Here is a 23,346-nt window from a genome sequence, read left to right as displayed (position 1 = left end):
ATTCCTGGCTTATACGATGCATATGTGATTGCATTTGCCATCGTTTCTGAGGACCAATTTTACGTCTCCTTGAGAGGATTAAATATTCAACATTTCAGATTGGTAATTTGTAGGTCAACATTTCTTGAGTAAATAGATGTAACAGACTCCATCTTGGTGGACCATCATGGTTTACTGCATCACTACTCCTACATTATTAGTTTTCAGTTATCTGTATCCCTAAATTCAACAGAAGCCGCTTCTCTACTCAAAGATTCACTGAGGTATTATGTAAGAGTTATGGAGTCTGGCAAGTTGCGCACTCACTCTATCACAATATCAAACTTGTACATAGCACAGAAAAAATCGTAGTTATGACAATGCAGAACAATGCAAAATAAAGACACAAAAGGCCAAATTCAGTTAAGGATTTGGCTCTCTCCAAATATTTACATTGTAACAGTAACTATGCAGTATGCTTGTTCATATGCATTATCCATCACTTTCACCAGAAGTCCTTGATCAGAACAGATCACACTCAAAACTTGACAAAATATTTCAGATTTTATGGGTTTAGATGCCCAGCACTTTATATAAGAAATGTGACGAAAAACTGAACTTCCAACAGACATAAGCACATGAACGTTTTAATGGGATTGAATATGAGGAAAATGTTAAAGCTTCTCAATGAAATGTGAATATATGAAATTCTTTGTGTAGCTTTATTGTGTCAAGGCAATACAGATGATCAAAAGATCATTTTGGAAAAGTAAATGTGAGGTAAGATCTCTCTCACTTAACTTCAACCACCAAAACCTCAGGTGCCTAGTCTAACCGAGGCTCCTTTCCCAGGCGGTGGAACGAGCTGGGCACCTCCAAAGGCCAGCTTATCCCATCTTTCTTAAGACATGCTGCTCAGGAAGGGAACCTCACCAAGTAGCAAGGTCAGACATCGTATTTTTAGATGGCTCACGATAGCTCAGTTCCGCTGCCATCCAATCAGTGGAAATTCTGTTTACAATATATCTGAAAATATTGTTCATACTTCCGTATTCACCAGATAGTTTCCAGGAACATACACCTACAGACACTCGGTTTCTGTAGATCGTAAAGCAAAACTACTGACGCTATGTCACAAAGGAACAGGTGAAGAGTTCCCAAAAAAATGGTTTAAAATGCTGCCCCTAGTGGAACCATACAAGGGAACAAGGTACTGGACCACCTTCAGCATTGAAATGCATGGAATCGAGAACACAACATCGGTTGCTGAGAGGCATAACAAACCCTACATATTTTTTAGAAACAAACAAACAAAAAAAAAAAAACCAAAACTGTCATATTCTAGAGCTACTTGTGTATTTTAAATACCATCAAGCAATGCAAGAGATGTGAATCAAGGAAAGTGAGGAACCACAGGCCAACCTGGCTAGCTGTCTTTGAAGCAAACCTCTAAAGCTCCTCTATTCTCATTTCTTGCTTTGACTAATCTCTGCTATCCAGAACCGAAACGCAAACCACACTTCAAGTGTTGTCAACTAATTTGCAGTATGTCAACTTGTACTTTAATCAGTCTTTTCACTGACGTTAGCTACGTAACATGACTTCAATCAGTAGTTGCTTCATTCACTTTTATCATCTTACGGTCTTGCAAAAATCTATCTACCAATAATTCATAAATGGCATAATCAAACTACTGTCTAAATGACCACACATTAATTCAAAATGTGGTCTAAGGTTGTCTCTTCTCCTCTACCTCATCTCAAGTGTTCATTATTATAACTCTCCTCTACCTCATCATTAGTGTTGAGTGTTCATTATTATAACTCTATTGCCCAGGAACGATGGTGATTCATGCCTGTCGCTCTGATAATGGTTGATTTATTCCTCCAATTTTCAAATTACAGGTCATCAATACAGAAAACAATTGGTGTGATGCATAACATGGACTTAAATCACCGGATAGAAACTATTGCTTGTTTTTATCTGGTGACATAACTTGAGCTTAACATAGAGCTGTCACACCAGCAGATCTGCTGCTAGACTTTTTCTGAACTTATCCTTTATTTACTGTCCGTGTACGGCCAACAAGCGGTGCATCCGAACTCAGCATTTACGCTGCTGTCCATCACCGCACCTCAGCGGCTGCACTCGAAGCCAAGGGCAGAAACTTCATGCAAGAAGCTTCAGCCTTACTTTTAGAGCAGAACAGTGCCGGACAGCACGGAGCAGCGAGTCACCCGCTCCCCATCCCCCGGCAGAGGCACCGGGACCCCCCCACCCCCCCCCAGCGCCACCCCCGCCCCCGTGCCCTACCTGTCTGCAGGGACACGGCCGTGTGCTCCCCTCCGGCCAGCGGCTGGATGCGGAGGTGGTACCAGGTGCCGGCCTCCAAGCCCTGCAGGCTGCAGCCGTAGGAGCCGTCGCTGCCGCGGGCGGGCAGGCAGGCGGCGGGGAGCCCGTCCTCGGAGCGCCCGCTCAGGCTGAAGTTGCAGGCGGGGCTGCGGGCTCGCCAGCGCAGCCAGGCGCCCTGCCCGGCCACCCGCCGCTCCGTCAGGTTGGCGCTGCACCCCGCCGCCTCCCCCAGCGCTGCCTGCGGGGAGAAGGCAAGGGGAGCGCGGTGAGGAGGAGGAGGAGGAGGAGGCGCTGCGCGAAGCCGCCCCGCCGAGCGCTGCCCCCCTCCACGCACCCCCCCCCCCCATCCCAACCCCGCTTCACCTCGCTCAGGGCCAGCGCCACGCACAGGGCGAGCCCCGCTCCATGGCTCAGCATCGCCGCCCGCCTTCAGCCGCTCCCCGCGGGGAGGGGGGCGAGAAGCCGAGCGCGCCCGGCGGGGTCCCGGGGGCGCCCCCTCCGCCGGGCCGCCCGCCTGCTGCATGCGCCGCGGGACGCCCCGGCCGCCTGCCTCGCTCCCTCCCTGCCCGCCTGCGCCGGGGGGCGGCGGCCGGGGCCGGGGCCGGGGGGTGCGCGGGGGCTGCCCGGCGGCCGGCCGGCGGCGGCTGAGGAGGAGCAGGGGGGCGGAGGAGGCGGGGGAGGCGGCCGCCGCTTCCCACGCTGCCATTCTGACCCGGGCTGACTCCGCCGGAGCCCTCCGGCCGGGCTTCCGCAATCAAAAGGCGATTTCCTCGCCGCCCGAAGATGGGGAGAGGAGAGGGGGGGATGGAGGGGCTGGGGCGGCGCCGCCCCGCGGCACGGAGCGGGGACGAGCCGCGACCCCCGGGTCCCCGCGGGGCGAGGGTCGCCCTCCTGCCCGGGGCGCCACCCCCGCGGCCGCCCCTCGGTCCCTCCTTCCTCCCGGGGCCTCGCTGCGCCCCCCCGGCTTTCCCCCCTCTCCCACCTCCCTCCCTCCCTTCCTTCCTCGCCGCTTCCTCCCTCTCCTGATGCCCCCCGGGGGGCTCCGCGCCCCTCGCCCCCTTCAGGCGGGGCGGCCGCCATTTCGCGCCTCGCCCCGCGCCCGCCTCACGCCCAGCGCCTCACGCCTGCCCTGCCTCCTTCTGACCCCAGCCAGCCCCAAAAGCCCCTCTCAGCGTCTTTTTGTGGGACAACCCGGCAGCCCGAGGGGCGTGTGGGGTTTGCACTGGACCACCGAGGCCTCTGCCCGCTCCCTGTGACACCATGACCACAGCCATGAGGCCAGGAGCACCCTGGCAGCGCTCGCCACCACCTATGCACAGCGGACGAGTAGGTCGTGTATCAGTGCCCAAGCTCTTTGTTTTGCTCTGCATCAACTTCTGTCCTTGAAACAATTCCCCAGAATAACTCCCAAGCTAAAATTACACACCAGCGAAGGCAAAGAAACCTCTGTTTTTAGACAGCACACGACAAGCTGTGCGCAATTTCGAATTCGGCTCTAGCTGCGGCACAGCTCTCCGTTTCTGTCATGCACACCCATTTCCTTTTATTTAAGTTTTCAGCCTTATAAAGCTCTTATGCATGTGTATGCAGGGTGGGGTGATGGAGGAGAAACACAGCTAAGATTTTTTCAGACCATCAGATACTCAGATAAGCGATAACTTAGCAACTACCGAGTAAATTTGTGGCTGCATACAGGGGGAGGATTTCATCATTTACTTTCTTCACATGGGAGTGGCACTTTTCTGCATCTTTCTGTCCTGCAAGATGCACACAGAAGTTTAACTTCTAAAAGCAGCATCTCAAGCAAATTCAGTACCATCCCTGTTTCGCTTTTGCCCCATTTTGATATTTAGGGAGAAAAGGTGCTAGCACTTAAAAAGGCTACTCTGCCTTTCAGGGAACTGCTACTGTAGGATTTGGGGGGCCCTTAATCGGTCAAACAAGATATAAATATCTGAAAATGCTTAGCTCTTATTCTTTCATTCAGAAACCAGAGGTCTCGGCACCCTCGAGTGGTGACTTGGACCTGTGGAAAGCTTCATTGGTCTCTGGAGTTTCATGCCTCGTCCTAGGGACCCAGCACAGAGAGTACTGTGCTTTACTCTGCAAAGGCTCAGGATGACTGATAACTTTAGGATCAATAATCTTACTTGATGTTATTAATATATATTGATTATTATGTCATTGTCAAGCCCATTGCAGAACAAGATCTCTCCTGGAAGAAATGTTTTACATACTTCAGACAAAAGGAGTACCTCTAAGAGCTATTACAGTGGTAAAAAATCTGTTGACAGAAAACACAAAGTGTGTGTATTGGATGTAAACTGGTACTAAAACTATAAAAGTGTCTTGTAATCAGCTTAAAGTGAAAGATTTTTGCAGCATAAAACCATCGTTAGACAATTGTGTTTTAGGGACCTAACGGCATAAACTATATCAACACTTTCCCAGCACTGGAGAATAGAAAATATGAAGGCTTATCAGGATGTTTGGATCACTTCAGACTCCTCTCTGAAAATGAGAATATTCAGAGCAAGCTGCATTTTCTTGGAAAATTGGAGCTTGCATTTTAGGGACTTTTAAATAGCATATGCATAACCTGAAATAGATAACTCAGACATATAGGTGTAAATTAGTTAGGTAGATGTGATACATGAAAGAAAAAAAAAATCAAGTCTGTTTACAGTTATAGAATTGAGAAAATAAATTTAACCTATCAAAAGTGAAATTTCAAGATTCTTGGAAATGTCTGTCTGCCTTCTCCAGCTGACATAAGATAATGTGCGGAGAAAAGGTATATTGCTGCTTCTCAGCATTGCCCGTAATTTTGAAGTTTCTACTTTATTTCCCTTATTATTACTATCATAAAATCTTTAAAACTACCCTCTTATATAGTTGGAAAATTCAGTTTTATGGGGTTTGAGACTTCCTTCTCTACATTATACACTACAAGACTGCTCTGGGGGTAATGTCTGCCACAGATGTCCATGCCAGCACTGGAACAGAACAGGAGGGATCCATCATTCACTGGTGGCAATGTATGTATATAGAATAGCCAACATAATACGAGCAATTATTTCCAGAATAGTATTGAATAGATGGGCTTTTAGCAAATCAACAGCCACACAGCCTTTAACACTTACTGATCTGTGTGGCAAGCCAAGAAACTAATTAAAAAATAAAAAAAAAAAAAGCAATAAGAAAAAGAAAAAAAAAGAAGTGGAAGTGAGCTTTGGGAGTGGCCGGACATGTCTCTAATAGCAGGCTCCGAAGTCTCTTTCAGACACTTTCCCAAGGTTTCCTGACTTTTTTTTTTTTTTACACCAACTTCTCTCTCTGCCTCTCTAATCAAGAGGAAATGGGCTTTGCATAGCTTTTGTCACGGCTTGAAAGTGCAAGCTGCAGTTTTACTTGAAATCCAAGGCTGCTCTAAACCAAACATTTTGTGTGATTGAAGTGTCACCATTGTCCCCTGTATGCTCACAGCCAAATAACATCAAGGCTTTAGTTCTACAAACAGGAGGACCTGGCCTGGGGCAGACGCAGTTCACGGGAAGGATTGTCTTCCTAACAGCCCTTATCAGTCTACCTGTTTTCAAAGTATCACATTAACTCTGATTAATCTTTTAAACATCTCTGCTAGCTTGACAAAGATGTTTTTAATTCCACTCTAAGGACAAGGAAGCTGAAAGACGGAGGCCAAAAACATTTCAGTTTGTATGTCAGAGTATCTGATGGAGTACCTAGATTCAAATGTCCAGACCTGGCTGGAGGCTCCAAGGGACAGATACTTGTGATTTATTTTTTTAATTTATTTTTTTAATGGTGATGCCTAGCATGCTTATCATCAGGAATCTGGTTTTGAAGCTTTGACCTAAGCAACCTGCTCAGTGGAAATTGTGTGAATGAGGAGATGGGCTGGGGTAGGAGCACAGGAGGTGGGAGCTTCAGTGCAAACAGCGCCTTTTCTCCAGCAGCACTGGGGCTTCAGTAGGAGTGCTGGAGGCACTTTGGGTAATAACATATTCTACAGGGTATGTCCATTTGGAGGAGACAGATATTCTGTGCAGGGGGTTTGTGTATGAGCAGAAGGCATGGAGAAATCCATGCTGTGACAGGGACCGTAAATGTTCAAGTTAGTAATTTCGGCCAGCATAGTCCTGGGTAACACTACTTCTTCTCTCCCCCTGTCTGAAGGAGTCTCTAGTGCCGTTGTTTGAACCAGAATGTACAGGATTTCCTTAGAATAATCAGGACACGTTGAAGAATGAGCTCCTGTTGAAGACTACTCCATCCCACAGCCCTCCTAAACACAGAACATATTTCTGTCTCATCCACGGTAACACTGACACCCAAAGCAGTCACTGACACATTTGCCTACCCCAGTACATTGTGGGGTCTCCTGGACAAGAAGCTACAGGGAAATTAGGGATTTTTAGCTCTAACACCCAAGTGTCAATATCAATAAAGTGGCCAATGATCTCCTCAGTGCTTTAGGTCTAACTGCCTGTGGACATTTTGCCAATGATGATACCAGATTTGTTCTCAAATTACTTAATTGTGACTCGCCCACAGAAAACTCCTAAAGGAGTTCACAAAGCAGACTGTTTCTTACAGCATACTTAGAGCTAGGCCCTCGTGTCACACAACAAACCAGTGGCAGAGGCTGTCACTGGGAACAGATACCTCAGCTCCCATGTCTCCTGCTACACCCATGAGCTTCCCACTGCTCCTCACGTATCCTGAGCATTTTCCCTGGAGCTCCGAGATTTTCCCAGTGCATTGTGCACACCACGATTGTGCTGTACGGAAGGGGAAGATTTTTTCTGCAGCTGGACTTCTAGCAAAGGGGACTATCAGCATGAACAAAGAATCCCATCAGAATATAGAACAAAGCTGAGTCCTGCAGCTGTTTTTCCTTCTTTCCTTTTTTTTTTTTTTTTTTTTTTTTTTTTTTTTCTTTTTTTAAGTCTATGAAGCATCCACCTGTAATAGCTATCAGGCTCCACAGAGTGGAGCAGGCTTAATAAAAATCAATCAATACCTCCTCTGCCTTACCTCCTCTGTTGTGCTAGGGTTTTGAGGAGTAGTTGTTGGGATCCAGGGTTTCTCTGTTACGGCAGACTTGAGGTCGAAGTAGAGGTTCTCAATTAACTTCTTACTGACGTGTTCAGTCACATTGCTGACGAACACCTCCGTGCTACTCTCCGGCGGATTTTCAGGCCTAGAGGTGACAGTGCTTAAAGGGGAGGATGTGGCTGTAGTACTCCGCACAGAAGTGTCTGCATCTTGGAGATCTAAGATAAACGAAGGAAAGTGATTAAAATCAGCTCTGTATTTTTATAACCAGTTCTTTACGTGCCTATAAATGGGGTTGAAAAGGCTTCTAAGTAGTTTAAGTGCACCTGTCAGCTCTGGAGTTTCTTACTTTCAGTACAAATATTATTTTGTGTCAACATCAGCTTTTGTGCAAAAGAAAAGTACAGAAGAACAAACATCCCGAACATTCACACCATTCACTTTAAAAGCAGTCCGTCGCTGGGTCCAAAGCAAAGAGAAAGGCTGTGTTTTGTCATTAGCAGCATGGTGTTTTCACTCATTGCTTTTTAACTTACATCAGTTTTACCAAACAGCCCACAATTTCAGCTTTACATAGCCAATAAAAAGTCCAGGGTTTACGGACACGGGACAGATTCTCATCTGCCTCTTGTTGGTGTAAGCTCAAATCATGGCTTTATTTGGGATACCGATGTGTCTTGCACCCGCATGGGACATTTCTCTTGCATTTCAGGTCTGCCCCATGCAGACACCACGCTAACCCCTGGCTGCTCCCTTCCCAAGGTTCAGCTAACAATGGTATCGGTGAACTAAAGTGCCTGCAAATATAACCGTGGCTTTGCTTTTTTAGTCACGTATGCTTCGGAGAACGCCAAAGTTGCAATTAGAGCGCAGGAAAGATTTTACTACACATTTTTCCTCCCCATTTTCACGGCTCTTCCTCCCCATTGGTATGCATTTAATATCCTTTCTTTGTGGCTGGGAGGGCAGGGTTCAATCCGTGGTGGCCTCTACATCTGGTAGCATCACATTTCAGCTCAGCGATTGGAGTCGCTCGCTGGCCCCTTCTCACAAAAAAGCTGCCCTGCCATCGCTGCAGCACCGCTCGTGTGTGTTGGCCCAGCGCCCAAGACACTTTGTCTGTCCTTGAACTGGGGTCTCCAGCATGACAGAGCCTTGTTTTGCTGCTGAGCCACTGGGCTGGCTGCCATTTACACCAATTTTAGCTCACAAGTCCTCTAAAAGAAAAAAAAAAAAAAAGAAAAAAGTAATGACTATGTTAAATTGAAGCAGAAGCTTACAAATGTAATTACTTGGTGGGCAATTATGTCTTAGCAGGCCGATGTGTGATTACCTCTTTACCCAAAGGATCGGTGGGTAAACTTATATGAAGTCCTTATTATTTTTTTGCGTATATGTGCAAATATGCGTGTTAACATGATTATTTACTGAAACTCACAGTACTCTCGTTCACATCCACAGTTACGATCTAACTGTGTTTCTCTGGAAATAAAAACGACCAGGTATCCAATTCATTACAAAAATTGCTGATCAAATATTTTTCCAAATCAAGGCACTGAAAACAATACTATAGACCTAATTCTGCTCTCTTTTACAAAGAAAGTAACCTTTTACAGTGCAAAGAGTTTTGTCAGACCCTCAGGTCTGCTCCAACACTGTGTGATCATCCTCCTGCTGCTGCTGCATGTGCAGGATCCCCCGCAGGGTGCCTATGGTGTGAAGTCTGCTGTGGTCCCACACCACAACACCTTCATGTCCCACATCAAAAGGATGGAGAAGAGTCTGTCGGCTCAAGTTGTCATCAGCTACTGCAGTAAGCCCTTCAGCTGACACAAGTCTCAGGTCTTTGTTCCTGGGGATCTCCTGTTAGCTGGGGGTCTCTGAAAGTCTGCAGTAGGCAACCAGAAATGACAGCCCCAAGGACTAGGACAGAATTAGGCCTGCTGGCTCCGTGCCTCTCAGATATCTCCAGCTTCAGCAGGGAGTAGGCTGCTGATAGAAAGATAGCTTTAACAAAAAGGACATCTGAGTGGTCAGCAGCCGCTTAGGAAAAAAAGGCCGTGCAGCAAGGTTCCTAAATATAGATTTACACACCCAACTTAAAAGCACATTTGGAAAAAAAAAAAATCTTGGCTTTCTTTACAGACAAATAGCAGCTATTCCAACAGGAAGACGCTTACATTCCTGTGCCAATTGTGTTTTAGGAAAGCTGCTGCTCTGTAAAAGGGACAACGGTGCTGCCAGAGGCACCTATGGGGCTGGCATCCAGTGGGTAAGTGGCACTCCTGGTGCAGGAGCCGAGGGGAGAGCCTGACCCAAAAACCCCACTGGCAGCAAAACGCTTGGCCCTCAGAAATGTGCCACCAGCCTGAGGAGGTCCCACGAATGAACAGTCACTGCACCACCTGGCTCCTTTTTGTAAGGTAAAGGATCTCCCCAGGCAGAGGCTGACAACCTACGACCTGCAGATGGAAACGACTTGGACACAGCACTGGAGCTTCAGGTATACATACCAGCACTTCTCATCCATGCTACACTGGACTAATGGGGTCCAAATCTGCCCTCACTTCAAGCAAATGAGGTTTTCTATTATCTTTCTAAGGAAAGCCACTACAGACCTAGCCTAAGGGCCCTCACGTCCCTTCTTCAGCAGCAGGCACTTACGGAAGAAAACTGTGTATTACAAGATCGCAGCACATAGATTTCTGCACAACTTTTCTGCACAAATTTCTATCCAGGAAAAAACCTCACCTCCTATCTGTACATCAGCAACGTACACAGGAATTGCAACAGTGGGATTTCTTGCAAGTGTTTAACGTTGTTCTGGCAGTCTCTGTGGAAATCACTCATGAAACCGTTCACGGGAGCAGGGCTGCAGAGCTGCCACTGATCACTAGTGGCTGGATGATGTACAGCGTGTGAACTGTAATCATCACTGCACTGTAATCACCAGTAGCACACCCAGCAGAAATTATGGCATGACGACTGAGCACATATTTCGTCCATGGGATGTACTGCAGCATCTGCACAGCAGCAGGATGCTTACACGACAAGGAAATCCATACGCCATGGATGCACGATGAGCAAGAGCGCCGTGCGTCCATCCCTGGTTACTTGTCGGGTACTGAGAACCTGGGGTGGTGCCTTCAGGCTCGGGTGAGCCAGCGTGGGGCAGCTTTCTGAAACTGCTTGCATCCCACCAGTCTGCCCACCCCTTAAAGCACAGCTTCAGAAAATGGAGGCTGAATTGCTTCTGAAACACAAATGATTCAGATATTGCTTGTATAAGAAAAAAAAAATGCTGCGTAAGGCTGAATCTGACTTGCTGACAGCAAGATTTTAAACTTGAAGGGGTTGTTCTAAGGTCTCGGTACATGCAGGAAAATGGATTATCTTTCTAGCTGTCTACTAACTCATAAATAGACTGCAAAAAATAAAGGCTCTCTTTAATATATACATATATATTTATATATATATATAAATGCACTTTGGATTTTTTGTTGATTGTAGGAGTGTGACAGAAGACCAAAATACACAAAATGATCTTTCTTTCCCCATACTTTTGAAAACTGCAAAATGTATGTTACTTTAGAAAAATGTCTTCTATGTCTGAAAGGTTGTAGAGATTAGAAATGCTTGCATCTCACGTCAGAGGGGTCGAAACTCCAGTAATCCTGAGCTGCCCCTGTACTTGCTTGTTTTTGAAATGCTGAAGCAGCCACTTGGAGGCTCTTTCAGCACCATACTGGGGGAACATCCCAGATAACTACGGTGATAACACCACAGCTCTATCAGCCCTATTTCTGACTCTCCAAATAGCCCCAGCGCACCCTGAAGTGGTATTTTGGTCACTGCGAGGTACCAAGACCCCATAAACTCCATGGATTACGTCTCTACTGAAAAGAATTTAGAAAAGTAGATACTAGGTAGACACCTAGGGCTTGGTTCAGTTGCCTAAACGTGGACACCCAGCACGATGAGAAATGCCCTGGGGCACCTGAGAGAGCTGCTCAGGGCTCTCTTAGGACCGATGGGAGACTGATGTCTTTGTGGGTACACCATTAGAGGTCAGGAATGGAGCACCTCAGATGGCATAAAAGCACTATATCAAGACAACTGAAATAATCCATTTCTTTAGATGCTCATATTTAGATATGTAGTAGCTGAAACCCTCTCCATACACAGAGATCCATGCAAAATAAAGAGAGACTTTGAAAATTAACCAAAACAAAAGGCCTGGACTACACTGCAGGTTTTTCCATTTCTTTTTAGAAACTGTAAAAATACATTTATCTTTGAGCTTCTCTCAGTATGGTATGGGATTGTGTGCAAGGATTTGTAATTATATCCAAAGACCTGACACTGATGCCTTTCCTTTTCCAGAAGGAGCTGGGCAAAAATGGTCAGCCATACATTGCTTTGGCTGAAGAAAGAAGATTCAAGTATTTTTTTTAGTATTTCATGGGCTCACATAGATGTTAGCAAACTCTTTTACTTACAAAACCCTATAAAATAACACCTTAGGGAGATCAATACAGGTTTAACTGAATGTTTTTTAGGAAAAATGTTTTGAGTCAATTCAAAGGTAGAATGAATATGCTCACTCTTCCTGGTCTTTTTCATTCTGGAGAAAAGTGTAAAGGGTACACATACAAAAGCCCAACTTGTTATGAACCCATGGATGGATTGTTGTAGTTATTGACAACAATGAAGGTGTGGAAAAATGAAGGCCGAGAGATACTAACACGATCGCAAAAAATATTAGGAGTTGCATCTTTTTCTATGTGTCTGCCACCTTTCCTTGGTGCTGCTCTTAGATATTTGGAAGAAATTCTTCACTCAGAGGGTGGTGAGGCCCTGGCACAGGCTGCCCAGAGCAGCTGTGGATGCCCCATCCCTGGAGGTGCTCAAGGCCAGGCTGGATGGGGCTTTGGGCAACCTGGTGTGGTGGGAGGTGTCCCTGACATGGCAGGGGGTTGGAACTGGGTGGGCTTTGAGGGCCCTTCCAACCCAAACTATCTGTGAGTCTGTGATACTGCTGCTCGGCTGTTTGGAGCATGCTCTGAGCACGCACTGCTCTGGTCTCCTTTTCCTTCCATCCCACCCACTGATGTGAGCAATGGGATGTGAGCTGAGTAAGCTCATGCTCAGACTTCCTTGTCTATTTTGTTTTATGTCTTTGTAGTCTTTGTACATCCCACTACGGCTTTTAAGTACCTGGCACATATCAGTGAATAACAAAGCCATGCTCCTCCACAAAGTCAGCTTCTCTTCTGAACGGGGCTTAGTCCCGGTAACCACACTTGTAGGGTTTTGCAGCTACACTTACTTCAGGAGATGTCCCGACTGTCTATGATACAGCAGAAGGGAAATGCAGCACAGAATATTACATTACAGATCAGTTCATGTCACCTTCTCTGTCCACACTGCTCCACAGGCTGCATGTCACTCTCTGGAGCTCAGTGAGTAATTTCAGCATACGCCTTTCCCTCTTTGAAATCATTCTCCACTGACTGAAAAATTTTTGGTCTGCGGTGGTTTTGAAGTTTGTTGATAATATTTGAGGTGCCAGACGGCATTGCCTCTGATCTGTAATTGCATATTTTAGTGAAACTAATCTTCCCAGAACAAAAAAGACTGGTGAGAATTGCTCACCCTTCTCAGAAGTGACAACAGCATTGTTGTGTTTTATTTGCGATGCCCTGGGTTATCTGCTATTTGCATGCAACAATTTTTGCTCTTCTCAGGCATAAGTGAAGATCTCAGCCCCTCTCAAATAACATAGCCTGTAGTTTGTAATGATAACATAATTTACTGTGCACAAAGTTCCTGTGCAAATATTTAATACTTCCAAATACAAAATAGGAGCATGAGAGTCCTTCGAGTCTGCCAGTTCTCTGTGTGTAAAACCATACTTTGCCTAGTTTTCCACTATCCTTATGAGGACACTTCCAACTACTCTTTGATTATCATAATTAACATTCATAATGTACGTCTCCTTCTGTCCCAGACACATTGTGCTTCCAATGAGTTGAAGCTCTCTTTTCTTTTTCTGCCCTGCTCCTTAGGTGTGTTCTGTTTCTCCAAGTGCCAGCACACCCTCATCATCCTGCCTTCATCCAGCTCCTCCATGCTTTCCTCCTCCCTGTTTACACTCCTCTTCCTTCTCCTGGATCCTGGACTTAGGGGAGCTCTGACCCCAGGTTCCTGCTGCTGAAAAGAAGGCCCTAGCTCTTTTGGGACTGTGCGTCTCTCCACCCATAATCTCCTTATGAACATGATGAGAACCGAAGTCTCACCATCTCAATCAAGGGAGATGCTACCTGGCGAGCCTTCGTCGTGTCAGCTGTTTCAGCCAGCTGCCAGAATCAGCCATGGCTTTGTGTGAGACAGACTGTCTGCTGCTAGACTTAAAGTGATCTCTGGCTGAACAGAGCTGGGATACACGTGTAAACTGATCGTGATTTCCACAGAGTCATTTAGGTCAGGATTGTAGCAAAAACTATATACCCAAACACATCTCAGACGTCTGTTTTGAAATCCAAATCCAAGCCCAGACTTTACCCAAGCTCAGAAAACTCACGCTTTGCAATTGAAGTAGCTCCAGTACAAAAAGGTAGTTGCAGATGTTGGGTTTGGAGCTTGTACTTAATCTGAGCTGATAAGGTGTTTGGGATGTAATTCAGTAAGTTATTCCTTTGTGAAAATATTTCTACTTTTTTTATGAGTACTATGAAAACAACAAGGGTAAATTATAATAAAATATGGTGTTACTCAGGAATAGAAAAACATACAGCCATTTCAGCTCCAAAGACTTAGCTCAGTTTTTTACTATCTTATCTAAATATAGACCAAATATGTTATTTTAGGCTGATCCACAGCAGCTTTCACTGAAATTAGACAGATGTGTTTGGAAGGCTAATTTTAAGAATTCAACATTGAAATTTTTGATACTCATATGACCATTGAGACCAGCACTGTTGGCATTTTTTTTTCTTGTAGTACTTATCCTTATTATTTTAAAAAATGCAGCTCTTTGCACTACTTCTGTCCTATATGAGCTTCTTCTTACATACCTAGAGTTCTTAGTTAGGTACTGTGGATCATAATGTATTGTTGATTTCTCAGCTTCCCAGAGCTGTCCAAAAGGAGATAACTGATGCAATGAGACTCTGAAAGTTGAACAACAGGCTTCCTTACGGGGAGAATTTCAGGAAAATTAAGGTAAATTCATTAAAGAACTGTGCATGGTAAATAGATGAGAAGGTGTTTTGATACTACATGACAATTTTCTAACTCAGTTCTAATTGGTCTTAAATTGCTCCTCCTCTGAAGATGAGTAAGAACAGGATGCAAGGTTTTAAATGTTAGCTATGCTTTAGCCAGCTATCTACAGAAATTAATAGTGCCTGGGTCTTCATGGTGTCTTTGAGTAAGCAAGCCATTCTTACCCTGTAATCAGGACTTCAAATGATTTTGCATTTTTAATCTCTAAAATGTATGGGAGGGCTGGGATGGCATCTTGGCCAATTTTCCATCCCCTGATTCTGGAAGCTGTCCTTTTGGACCTCCACTCGGGTGAGTAGTCTTGCTGTTGTGAGCAGATTTCTACTAGTGCAAATTGGGTGAAAAAATTGATATCCAGCCTTACAAGGAATGGGAGGATCAGCTGTCAGTCATGCCTCAAGATTCTCAGGTTAGAAAGAACAAGCAATTTGTTTCAAACATTCTGAAAACTTGGCCATGTACAAAAGTAGTGGATCACGAAACATTTTTGAAATCCTGTAAAGACAAGAATAAACGGTGCATTTCCCAGTAAAACACTTAGCTGTGCAGGTTGCTCTTATTTACCATGAAGAACAGCTTAAAAGTGTGCAAGTAGAATATCAAAAGGATGAAATTGTCGGAATGAAGGATTGACAAGAGGACATCAAGGAAAACATTATTAAGTAATATTCAAACCATTCTACCTTTTCTTTTGATGTGGATATGTAAACATAAAACTTCACAGGTCCAGAAGGATGTGCACAGACCCATTCGTATCAAAGCGTTATAGCAAGAATTTCTGAGATTTTTGATTTAGTTCATTATTTTCAGGATTTTGACTGTTCTTACAGATATTTCATTTAAAGGCAGATTGACACTGTGTAAACGCATGAATGTGTAAGCCATATGGCTCTTCTAATCATGGATTAATGATTCTTCTAATCATGATTTGGGTTAATCAAAGCAATAATTGTATTTGATTTTCAGATGTCTTCTTGCTCTTGAAAGATTGAATATGCATTTGAATGATAAAATGAATGGGGAGGAGAAGGACTTGTACACATCCATATTTAAAAAACTATTAGGAATTATAACCCACATTTCTGTCTAAAAATGTAAAAGGAAATGACATAAAATAGTGAGCTGAGATTGCACATAAGCCACTTTGATCCAAAGATTGGGAGTAGAGAAGAGGAGGGACATCCTGAAAATGCAAAATGGCTTTACAAAACACACCAATTGTCAGCTGTTTCTTTTGTTCTCTAAAAGCATTTTTGACTATGAAAAATGCTTTTCCATATGAATAAAACAACATAGTTTGTAACATTTGATTAAATATAAAAGAGACATTTTTGCTACCAAAACTTCCAGGATACTTCCTTGAAGGCATAGCTCACCTTGCTTTGAGCACAGGTTTACATAGACAGGTTTTCCCATCTCTCTGGCTTCAAGCTGCATCCATGTATGAAGATATTTCTTACTCTGCTTGGCCATTACCTTCTGACCTTGCTTTGTGAGAAAGAGTGAGCTGTTGGCCACCTTCAGGAGCCCGTCCTCCTCGTGGCAAGTCCACCTGACTGCCTGGGAGCAATCAACGATGATGCTGCGAGACGACAGCGCGGAGCGCGTGGAGATGCTCAGGCACTGGCCAGATTTCACGTGGAGGAGCCTGTCGTCGGCCATCCACTGCCACTGCTGGTTGGGGCTGGTCATACTGCACTTTTCCATAATGACTCCTTTCTTTTCTGAAAGACACTGCTGTTTCTGCACATGGATAATCAGAAAGCCCTCTGGAAGAGGAAAATCCCAGAGAAACACAATAGATTACACATGGTTATTTAACAAAAAGCAAACTCTTGATGATTTAAAATATGTCAGCGAATAAAGCTCTCTTCCCACTTTCTACATGTTGAACTTTTCATGAACTTTCCTTGTGCTGAACCTCTTTAAAAGAACACCAAACATACAACCCGCATGATGCAAACACTGTTTCATGGTAATGTAAAGAGTGAGGATGCAAAAAGCAAACTGTTGTGACAAAGCTCACCTTGACCTTCATTATATGTAAAAATGAAAAAAAAACAACACACACACACACAAAAAAAAAAACCCACAACACCAAAACCTGTATATAAAATAAATCCAAGAACTTCTAACTTTAAATACCAGTTCTAAATATTGCACTTCCTCTGCTTGAAAGCATATAGACATCTACAAAAGCTCTCAAGTCCTTTTTTTTTCCAGTTTTATGGCACAGTCTTTTTACAATCTAATGTACTGCCTGCGAATTGTTTATTAAAACTCAGTGTTAGTGAAGAAAACATATAAAAGGACATTCCCAGATCTGTGTCCCTCAGTGCCCGTGCCTTACAAGAATGGAGGCTCTTTACTGATAGGAAGTACATCTCTTACAGGATTTACTCCAATGTCCCTGGCTGTTAGTTCTGTGACCGCCCTGATTCACTCCAGATCAGCTCTTTGTGCCACCATACTTTAAAAACATACAACAAATGCTTAAATGAGCAGAACTACAACTCATTCATCAAAAAGCCCCGAGGTTACCGATACAAAACCCATACGTGTCACAGAGCGCAGAACTGGATGTTTCAAAGGCAGCCCCTCTGCCCCATTTTTCTCTTTTTATAATGTGTTGCTCAAACATTTCCAGCCTCATTAGTTACAAGGTGATAAAACCAATTCCTATTTCCCTCGGTTGGGATTTTTCACCCCTCTGTTTTAACAGTTACAGCTAGTTTCTAACTACGCATCACAGAAAGCTCCTGCCTCTGGAATTTTCACAAAGTAGGACAAAAAATAGGAGTTTCCCTTTCAAAGAGCTTGTCCCAAAGCTCAACCCCTGGATTGTCTAGCATGAGATCTTCTTAAAAAAAAAAAAAATAAGAGTTATATCCAGCATAGAAAAAGACAGTTTATTTTCCTGTGGAAAGAAATCTAAACAGAACAGGCTACGTTGGCCCTGCCCCCCGTTCCTTTTGTATGGACTCAACCGAAGAAGTGACCTGGATTTTGTAAGTCACCGGCTGCCCCGGAGGGGCAGAAAGACCAATGCAGTGGAGGGGAGGTGGGGAGAGACACTTACCTGAGGACATCAAGGCAAAACAGGTAAAAACCAGGACGTGAATTAAAGAATCCATTTTCCCTCTAGCAACTCCCCACGCTTCTCTTAAAAAAAAAACACCTCAGATAAGTGAAGCGAAGGCTAGGAAGGAAATGTGCCTTCACAGGGGGAAAAAGTCAGTGACGAGCACTTCCTTCTATTCAATTGTTTTGGGGAGTTTTGCACCACTTCGTCGTTTCATATGATTCTTCAGAATTTACTAGTTGCTTTATTTTGGAAAAATACAAATACGTGGGGCACTAGAAGAGATGGCAATGAATCTGTTTAGACTAAAAGTCCAAAGAAAAGGGATTGTACTTTTGTGTAATGTGTTGCCTGTGAAATTATGAGTCCACAGGTGACCTGGATGGTATTGAATAGGTATATACTGTATTATCCAGGGAACGCACACACATTTCTTTTGATATGTAATCAACAAACTCCTGATAATGATATTTGTAGCTCCATAAGTCCTAAAAGCCAAGAAGACAGGGGGAGGAGGAGGGGAAGAGGAGGAGGCAGAGCTCTGAGGTCTGTACTGGGTCTTATACAAACTCCCCTGAGGACCCAGTGATGCTGATGTTGCCTTCAGCAGGTGATCCGCCTCGCTCAGTGTCAGTAGGAGCTTGCCTGTGTCATTTGGATTGAGTCTCCAGCGGTCTGAAGCCTTGGGGGATCTAACCAAATTGTACTGGTCTGCTTTGGGGGTACAAGAGTGTGTGCCGCATTACTCAAAGCAAAAATAGAGACTTCAGTAAGTATTTTATATCAAGTGTAATTTATTAGCAGTATGAAGCAAAGTCAAAATCACTGCATTAAAAACTCATTATACCCTGTGAACAGACCTCCCAGTGCTATAAGTCATAATGCCAACTTTGAATTTCTCTTAAAAGCAAATTCTTACTGAGCAGTAAGGAAACAGTCATAGCAGCATTTTCTTTTTTGTATAACCTGTCGTGGAACAGTCCATACCACTAAAGGCATCTATCTCACATTGAAAGAGATAGAGCAGATAAACAAGATAAGCAAAAAATCCCATATTAATAAAAGACAGACAAATATTTAAAATCCTTACCATTTAATATATGCTACAAAGTTTCTTTCAAAAGTAAAGTGACTTACACAATTTACAAATACACTGGATTTGGGTCTGTAGCAGAAGCATGTTCTAAGACAATCAACAGTATAGGGTAAATACGTACACACTGAATAACAGACATTGTGCTCTGCAACTGCTCTGTAAGACCTACAGTAAATACACATTTAATAGTTAATAGTATGAAGAACATATATTTCCATATAAAATATTGACTGCTTTTGAATATTTTCAAAAACAAGACTTTTATCTCATCTTCTTTTTCAATTTTTTTTAAATCCATAATTGAACACTTGCAATTTTAGCAGCAAGAATATTATGTGGCCAAGAAACAAGCTCACCACATAATCAGTAATAGCACTTTACAGTACAGTTGACAGTCCATTCACAAGACAGTTTGCAAACGCTAAAGCATTTATACACTTGAGAAACATTTCTTCTGTAGAAGTTCCAATGTCCAGCTGACTCCAGCAGTAGCACATACATACATTCCATACGGCAGATACCAGTATTACAGAATTAACCCACCTTTAGATATATACGTGAAATCCATGTGTAGTTTCAGCACGGTACCTTCTTTATAAATCATTTTTGGGAAGCTCACAATACATTCATATACATTAAGGGTCCAGCAATCTTTATACTCTTGCCAAACTGTCCACAATCCTTCAGAAGTTGGCTTCAAAGCCATTCTTCCCACTGCAGTAAACTTCTTGAAGAAGCTGCTGGTAGGTAATGAAATAAATTACCTCAGGAGACTGACATTCAGTTTTACCCTCTTTGTCTTCACTGGACAGCTTCTGCAGAAAGTCTGCTTTCATACAGACTCAGTGCATGGTGCACAAATTCGTACTGTTCACTGGTCTGAACCATTCCACCCCTGAAAAGGAAACACAGCAGAGTAAAATCTTATTTCTTACAAATGCAACAACCTCCTGTCCATGCCAGTCCCATCTCCACCTGATAACGCAAGGACTTTCCTCAATGTTTGACTTAGAGTTTGCTTGAGTAAGTGGGAGAATTGCCTGAGCAGAAGTACATTCTTCATGCCTTACATGTACAGCATGAACTATCGGTCCCGATACCATCAGAGTAAGAACTACAGAGAAGAAACACCTGGCACGGTTTGCATTGTTAAAACCTACATTTCAAATTCAACACATTCATAGAGAGATTCATTCAGACATTTGGGCAAGGAGGACCAGGTACAAGGAACCATCATTACCATTGATGGAGCAAGGCAATATTCAGAATCTGGCCTTTCTCTTTTGTCCTTTACTAAAAATGTAACCTTCGTTGACCCTCAGATTGCCTGTACAGAGAACAGCTCTTCCTGTCCTCTTTCTAACGCCTACAATGCATCCTGTCTGAACAGCAGCCACCTAAGAAATTTTACAGCAGTGACTCATTTTAGCACCAACAATACAGCAGAGTTTAACTTGACCATAAAAAGGACTAGTAACAGCCAGACTGGGTTAGATGCCTACATTTAATACATTCAACCGATTACAATCCCTTTTTCAGGTCAAACTGTGAGGATCAAGTCCCACATGTCCAGTGCCAACTGCAATGAGGTAGGAAGGGGATGATGTCCTACAGGAGGTAGGCATGATATTTACTATGAGTGTTACCATTCAGCTCTAAAATTGAACAGAGCCTCATTCTGACAGCACTAATGTCTTTCAGATCTCACTTCTCATCGAATGAAGGCCTAGGTTTACTTAATTCCACTTTCTCTCACCTGCCAGTGTAGTCAAAGCAACAAGCTCATCCTCAGCTTACCCTGGAGCAGCTACTTATCTTTGTGGGGATGAATGGACTTAGAAGGAAGGATGACATTAAGATGCGTATTGTGTCTGGCATAAGCTAAACCTTCACTACTGCAATGAAATTCAGAGGGGGATTTGGATCCAGAGCGATGTAGAAGCCAGGCAGCTTACAGCAGGTCTGACAGACTCCCATGCGATCGCTTTCAGGGGTAGCAGCAACAAAATGGTCTACCAATACAGAGCTGTGTGAAGAACGGCAACACTGCCTCAACAGATGCTGTCCTTTAGTATTAGAGAAGTTCACCGACAACCATAAGGCCCTTTTACTTTCCCCAGTACTGCCTCTCCGCTTTGCCAACAAAGACATCCACACATTCATAACCCCTGGCTGCCTGCAGCCGCTCTCCTCTGCACTCGTCTCTTGCTTGGAGATCCAGTGAGCGTCTAAAGGTGCCGGGGGAGCTTTGTTCTGGTCCTCCGTGCTGCCTGGCCTCCTTCCTTCCTGCTCCCTGCTGCGTCCTGCCTGGCCCACGCAGCCCCTTCCCAGCCGCTCTCGCTCCGTGTCCCCCAGGACATGCTCTCGGGGAGCAGTTCCCTGGTTTCGATCCGCTGTGAGGAGGGGTGGAGGAGGAGAGGCGTCCAGGGAGCAGCACGTGGCAGGATGGGAAGGTTAAAACCAGCCTGGCTGCACTAGGCTGCTGGTGGAGGTGACCCTCGCACCTTCCTCTGTTGAGCTGCAGTAACACAAGATCCCTGAGAAAGCGCATAAAAGCCTGGCTGGGGTCGAGCCCAGCACTACTGCATTTGCCCCAACAAAAAATGAGGTGTTGTGGTGCTCCTAAACCCCGTGTGGGCAGAGCAGTGCAGATCCCTGTCAGCTGAGGGGGCACTCAGGTCCTGGAGGTTCGGACAACTTGTCAGTGCTCACACGTGGTATCCTCCCCTTTGCTCTTGTGTAGAGCCCACACCTAACATCAAGGAATTGTCTGTGATCCTAAAACACCGCTTTTAGGAAGAGTGTTTCAGGAGGAAATCTGCTCAGGGAGGGAGGTTTCCTCTCGCGTGTCCCCAGTGCCCAGGACGGATGGACCCGCAGCTGTGGCACCTCCGGGCCTGCAGCCTTCGTTCTCTGCCAGGCCCCGCCGCTGGCTCCTCTGCGAGCTGCTGGGCTCGCTGCTTCTTTGGGGTTTCAAAAGGAACAAACCCCGGTGCTCAGAGGGTTTGGGGACTATATCGAGGTCTGCCTGCGCAGCCGTGGTGCAGGGGCTTGTTCCCTGCCCTCTGGCTTGCTGCTCGTGCAGCTGGATGCAGTTCGCTCCACAATGAATGTGATGCGGCGTTTGGAATTTTTTTTTTTCTAACCTGAAGCAATTAGTCAAAACACTTAAACAATGAATTGACGCACACTGGAAACTCTTTTCATCCTGTCTGGAGAGCCAAAAGCGAAGTTATTGGACGTCATTCCAAGAATGTGCCTTTAAGGTTAAGAATGTGCAAAGTTTCTCGATATCACAGTAAACCTTGAAGATGCCTCACATCAATCGTTTCCTGTTTCTGTTGTAAAACATAAAAAATGAAGTGGAAAAAAAAATAAAGTTGAGCAGATCTGAGGGTCTGTCTTTCTATGAAGCCACACAGAGCACGGCTATTTCTTCAACGTGGGTCAAGATTTTGAGTGGATGGTCCATTTCCTCATGTTAGCTCAGCACAGATGACTGCTGCCAGATCCTTTCACCCCTTAACAAACTCATAATTTATATTGAGCTGCTAAGAGGAACCCAGCACCTGAGCATACTGCAACTGGGAGCAGTGCTCTCCCATACCGTTCCCTGTTGGAGCTCTATTTCCAACTCTGTTTCCAGAGGGTCTTCATAGGCAGTTAAATAATCCATTTTTCAGCACAGCTCTTTACCACTATCTCTAATTTATCTGTATGCTTGTTTGGTTCTCACAGATTGCAGTCTGAACACTCCGTTTTCTCTTTTTGTGAGGGCAATCTGATGTACAAAGAATAACTTGCAGCCTGCTGCTGGCCAGCCTCCTGAGGATGAAAGCCTCATCCCTGTTCCTGCTCTGCTCCTGTTGGCCACACTTGCAACCGAAATGCAACTCATCTATGGCCACAGCCAGCTTTTGCAGTCATGTCTAGTGGGATGCCGGCTTCAAGCCACTTGTAGTGACCTTATCTCACACACCACCAGCTGATATCCCCATGTCAGGACTGGCTCACCAGGAGAAGTTAATCTCGTAGAGCTCTGTGTGTGTTACAGTGACACTTTACGAACCTGCAGTCTGGCTGGGCTGGCAGTGGCTGCTAAGCTCTGCTTTAGCAATCCTTGCTAGAAACTAACTGCCAGGTGAGCAAAAGCCATCCTGCAATATGGCCAACGGGAAAAAGGAAAGAAAAAAGAGTATCTGGTGTACTGAGTTTTGCCCAGAAAAATGCCTTCAAAAATTAGAACACAAATGTACTTTTTGTCTCAGGCAATGCCTGAGAACATGTAGAGTTCAGGAGCCCTCACCAAGATCTCTGGAGTCTATTTAAATAATCTGAAACTTGAAAAAATATCAAAATGCACAAACCACAAGACTTAGATTTTATAACAAGCTTTGTGTCACTGACATCGGTGTGCTGAATGTTTATATTTAGGTCAGATTTCCATTCTTTTTCCAAGGTAATCCAGGAT

General features: G+C 44.6%; 2 protein-coding genes across 6 annotated transcripts in view; both read right to left on the bottom strand.

The window, feature by feature from the left end:
* The window catches only part of PTPRB (protein tyrosine phosphatase receptor type B), a 61,585-nt gene extending 43,695 nt beyond the window's left edge, over positions 1-17,890 (bottom strand). For 2 of the 3 annotated variants that reach the window (XM_084491924.1, XM_084491923.1), the window contains exons 1-4: positions 17,777-17,890; positions 16,074-16,466; positions 7,390-7,628; positions 2,293-2,569 (exon numbers count right to left, since the gene is read on the bottom strand). In XM_084491924.1, coding sequence (XP_084348050.1) covers positions 2,293-2,569; positions 7,390-7,628; positions 16,074-16,466; positions 17,777-17,831 — 964 coding nt within the window. In that variant the 5' untranslated portion in view covers positions 17,832-17,890. Of the gene's footprint in view, positions 1-2,292; positions 2,570-2,694; positions 2,946-7,389; positions 7,629-16,073; positions 16,467-17,776 lie in introns of those variants that run through there. The other variant, XM_084491925.1, reaches the window with a different exon arrangement.
* Positions 17,891-18,553: 663 nt separating this feature from the next.
* Positions 18,554-23,346, bottom strand: part of PTPRR (protein tyrosine phosphatase receptor type R) — a gene marked incomplete at its 5' end in the record, with an annotated part of 142,063 nt that continues 137,270 nt past the window's right edge. For all 3 annotated transcript variants that reach the window (XM_084491958.1, XM_084491959.1, XM_084491960.1), the window contains one exon: positions 18,554-19,770. In XM_084491958.1, coding sequence (XP_084348084.1) covers positions 19,677-19,770 — 94 coding nt within the window. In that variant the 3' untranslated portion in view covers positions 18,554-19,676. The remainder of the gene's footprint in view (positions 19,771-23,346) is intronic.

The sequence above is a fragment of the Aythya ferina genome (genome assembly GCF_964211825.1).
Source record: "Aythya ferina genome assembly, chromosome: 1".
NCBI lineage: Eukaryota > Metazoa > Chordata > Aves > Anseriformes > Anatidae > Aythya > Aythya ferina.
Note: the sequence above shows the minus strand (reverse complement) of the source record. Positions and strands in the feature narration are given on the sequence as shown.